This window comes from Eriocheir sinensis, chromosome 55 (genome assembly GCF_024679095.1).
Source record: "Eriocheir sinensis breed Jianghai 21 chromosome 55, ASM2467909v1, whole genome shotgun sequence".
Classification (NCBI taxonomy): domain Eukaryota; kingdom Metazoa; phylum Arthropoda; class Malacostraca; order Decapoda; family Varunidae; genus Eriocheir; species Eriocheir sinensis.
The window spans coordinates 8,256,416-8,261,415 of NC_066563.1; the positions used below are offsets into that span (position 1 = coordinate 8,256,416).

The 5,000-nt window shown below is 39.2% G+C and overlaps 1 protein-coding gene across 1 annotated transcript in view; it reads left to right on the forward strand.

The window, feature by feature from the left end:
• Positions 1-5,000, forward strand: part of LOC126983836 (UDP-glycosyltransferase UGT5-like) — a 16,026-nt gene that overhangs the window by 6,495 nt on the left and 4,531 nt on the right. The window contains exon 7 of the mRNA XM_050836967.1: positions 1-33. This exon is cut by the window's left edge and continues 245 nt beyond it. Coding sequence (XP_050692924.1) covers positions 1-33 — 33 coding nt within the window. The remainder of the gene's footprint in view (positions 34-5,000) is intronic.

Consider the following 5,000-nt stretch of genomic DNA (forward strand, 5'->3'; position numbering starts at 1 on the left):
TCTTTAGTAGCCGACTCAAAAAGAAGTCGGAGTAACACCGCGGCAATGTGAACCCTGTGTGTACTGATGTATTCTTGTGTAGATGCTTAGAGAAACAGGCCAATACTTTACCAGGAAAGTGGGTGTTATTGCACTCCATGAATCTGGTTTCTCCTGAATATAATACTTTTCATTACTCATCCCTATTTTAGTACCATTAGTAAGCACCGTCTCTTCAAAATAACAATTTCAAAATAGCAAATATAATGACATTTCCGAAATCAAGCCACAGAATCATCATCTGAGGAGGCAATCGCAAACGTGTTAAAGCAAACCACATAAACGACAACTACTAGAACAGGGGCTCTTAACTTTTTGATGATCTCAGACCCCCCTTTGGATTGCTCAGCATGGTCACATACCCCTTAGCTTGACTGCCAAAATCATCATCACAAGTCCTGTTTAATATATATTACATAATAATATTCAGAGATTAAGTCCTATACCCCATGCATTTGGCTCTCATACCCCCAAGGGGTATGGATACCCCCGGGTAAGTACTCCTGTACTAGAAGCATCTTGATAGTTCCTCCATTTTTCTTACTAATCTTTGTGCGACATTCACTTCACTCTTACTGGTGCAACACTTTTTTGTTTCTTTAAACCTCACCCTCCCTTTGTTATGATACAAGTTCCTGAGGATATTGACCGTAACCACTATTCTGTCCCATCCCCGTCGTTAACTTCTGTAGTCTGAGCTTCAGCTCAAAGGAGGCTGTTGCGTTTATGTCCGCGGTGACATTCTTGCTCTCAAGTTTACTGTCTGGAACATTTAGAATAATTCTCAGTCCAGCGAATACGTACGAATCTGTAACCCTGCACCAAACATATTCATGCTGTATATTTCTATCTCCATTCTGTTGGCTATGCAAAATTCATTTTATTGGTTATGTAAACGATTTCATTTGTTGTAAACTTCATTTATTGGCTATGCAAACTTCCGTTTACTGGCTGTGTGAAATTCATTTTACTGGCTATAAAAATTCATTTCACTAGCTATGTAAACTTCATTTTACTGGGTATGTAAACATAATTTTACTGGTTATGAAAACTTCAGTTGAGGATGTAAACAATTTAACTGGCTATGTAAACTTCATTTTACTAGATAAACTTCGTATTACTGGCAAGGAAAACTTCAATTTACTATGTACACTTCGTTTTACTGGGTAAATAAACTTATTCGACTTTGAAATGCGTAATGAAACACCTCCTGGCACGCTCCTTTAGCTGAAATATCTTCCTCACGGGATTCCGTTGCTCATCGTCATTTTGATCATAATTTTCCTTCACTGATAATACAATTGAGGCGGCTTACAACTTTTTAGTGCTTCAGTAAAGCGAGAATACGTGGCAGTTGTACATAGCTTTTTTAGCATATTTTTTTATTACTCTCTAAAATTAATTGGTGGTGATTACTAACGCCACTATAAAACACTTGCCTGTGACACTAACGGGTTTGAAAATAAAAAAATATATATTTTTTGATTACTGCAAATGATACACTGAACCTGTATCTCTGAATATATATATATATATATATATATATATATATATATATATATATATATATATATATATATATATATATATATATATATATATATATATATATATATATACACACACACACACACACACACACACACACACACACACACACACACACGAGGTATGTTCAATAAGTAATGAGAAAATTTCAGGAGAGATGTTATTTATTTTTATAAGCTTACAAAACTTTCTCCTTCAAAATAATGTTCTCTCGCATCTCCACATTTCTGCAGGCGTTTCTCCCAATCCTGGAAGACCTCCTCCCAGTCCTTCTTCTGCAGTCCCTTCAGGTAATTTTCCGATGCCTCTTTCAGCTCCTGTATTGACTGGAATTTGATTCCCCTAAGGCTGGTTTAAATGCCCGGGAACAGGAAGAAATCACAAGGGGCCAGGTAATGGCTGTAGAGTGGGTGTTGTACCTCTGTCATTCCCCTGTGAGCCATCCAGGTGGTCACCAGTGCTGACCTGTGCCATGGGGCATTATTCTGGTGGAACCACAACTTTCCACTGCTCCACTGCTGCGGCCTCTTCTTCCTCATCTTCTCCCTGAACCTTTTCAGAATTTTAAGTAATGCTCCTTATTAACTTTTTGACCCTCAGGAACCCATTCAACGTGAATGAGCCCCTGAGAGTCAAAGAAAGGAAAGATCATGGTCTTCTCTTGCGACCTGCTCAACTTTGGCTTCTTGGGCCTGGGGGAGGACATGTGCTTCCACTGGGCACTCTGACGTTTGCTCTCAGGGTCATAGGTGAACACCCAACTTTCGTTGCAAGTCACTACCTAATTCAGGAAACCTCAATCAGACTCTATCATAATCAAGAATGTCAGTGCAACATTCCATACGAAACTGCCACTGGTGGTCGGAGAGGATTTTTGACACGAACTTGGTAGAGACTTTGTGGAGCTTCAGATCTTCGGTGAGAACTGTTTTCTCTGTGCCAATACTAATACCAACAGCTTCAGATATTATCCTCACACTAACTCGACGGTTTGGATCACTAACCTTAGCACTTCCTCAATGTTTTCCTCCTACGTGCGCTGTTCGGTGCTCCAGATCTTGGTTCAATCTCAACCTGTTCATTTCCTTCAGAAACTTGGTTAAACCACCTGTAGAAACTTGCTTTGCTCATCAATTCGTCCCCATAGGCCTCTTCTAACATTCCATAAGCTTCTTGTTTTGTTTTCTGAAGTTTGACACAAAATTTGATGACGTAACGTTGCTCTATATTTCCCTGTATTTTGCCAGGTGTTGAGATATTGGCCAACTGGATCAAAATGGTTTCACCACGTACATTACTGCGCTCAAACAGGAGATAGGAAGGTGCCAGTCAGTCATTTTATAGACTATATGTTTGCGTACTTCACCATGAAGTAGCATTCTGATTGAATGATATTTAATATCTCTCCTGAAATTTTCTGATTACTTATTGAATATATATATATATATATATATATATATATATATATATATATATATATATATATATATATATATATATATATATATATATATATATATATATATATATATATATATATATATATATATATATATATATATATATATATATATATATATATATATATATATATATATATATATATATATATATATATATATATATATATATATATATATATATATATATATATATATATATATATATATATATATATATATATATATATATATATATATATATATATATATATATATATATATATATATATATATATATATATATATATATATATGTGCGTTACTACCGATCAGCATCGATACCAGTGTCGGCCGTCAGTTCGCAGGCGGTGGACGTGCCGGAAGCAGCAGAATAGTGTAATCCTCGTGTGCAGCTCGTCGCTTATGGTCAACTTCTGCCCACTCACCAGAGTTAGTAACCGCATTGTGTCATTATTACAATAACTATACAATATTAGTGATATTGGTACATGCGTTTCGTCCTCACGAGTTCGAGGCAATGCAGAAGCATGGAACTATGACGCGAAGTGGAGTGATGATGGCAAAGGCTTCTTTACCAAGGAGAAGCATGAACAAAAGACAATTATTCACATAACTTGGAGGTGGGCGGTGGCTGAGTGGTTAGCGTCCTGGGCTCACATTCATGGCGCCATGGACAATGTCGGTTCGAATCCCCACGCTACCACCTGGGATTTTCCAGTCACCGCCGAGTGGCCTAAGGTTACCCACATGCAGTCCAGAAGACCACCCATCAACCCGGACTCTAGAAGAAACCATCCAGTGAATCAAGAATAAGTTCCGCCGCGCGCCGGCGGGGGGCAGCATGAACCAAACATAACTGGCGCCACTATAAAAAATTGCCTGCGCCACGACGGGCTTGGGACGACCATCTGGCCCATGAAGAAAGCTTACCGGCGCAATAGGCAGGGATGTAAAAAATAATAATAATAATAATAATAATAAAAATTAACATTTGATAATCCTTGTCATGCAAACAATTTTAAGAAAAAATGAACATTTGAATACTGAGATGAGAGGTGATATAATCCCATGCCTGGGAATGTGGAACAGTTAAAATCACAGTGGACTTCTTCATCAATCTTTGTCTGAAGGATCGATTTTTAAACTGGGCATGATTTCCGGAGTAGCATGTCGGTGTAAAAAAAATTTATCACTTGACAAATCCTAATGATAAAATTGTATAAAAACGGACACCATTAACAGCAGCAGTTGAAGATGTAGTAGTATTAGTAGTTGCAGTAGTAGCAGCAGCAGCAGCAGCAGTAAAAGTAGTAGTAGTAGTAGTAGTGGTAGAAGTAGTAAGGGAGGCCGAGTGGTCAGCGTGCGGACGTGGTGAGCCCAAGGACCTAGATTCAAGTCCCACCGAAAGACGCTGACAATATTCAACCATTGTCGAGTAGCAGAAAGGAGGTCCCTTGAACCCGGGTTCGAGTCCCACCAAAACACCCTGATTTTTCAAGTCATCGCCGAGTGGCGGAAGATTACCCACAAACTGTCCAGATCTTCAATCAACCCTAACTTCAGCGACTTCGTTCAAGTGGAGCACCGGGGGGCAGCATGGGCCAAGCAGTCATATATCACGGCAGCCACGGCCGTCCAAGAGACCCCTCAAGAGATCCTACCGGCGCTCCGGGCTGCATAAAAAAAATTGTTGGCCAGTTCTCCAATCAACCCTAGTTTCAGTGACTTCGTTAAGTGGAGCACCGGGGGCAGCATGGGCCAAGCAAGAGTCATAAGTCACTGCCGACACTGTACATAAAATTCCCTTGCGCCACTTACGGGCCGGGTCCGTCCAATATGCCCCTCAAGACAGCCTACCGGTGTTATAGGAAGCATCTAAAAAAAGTTGTAATAGTAGTAGTAGTAGTAGTAGTAGTAGTAGTAGTAGTAGTAGTAGTAGTAGTAGCAGCA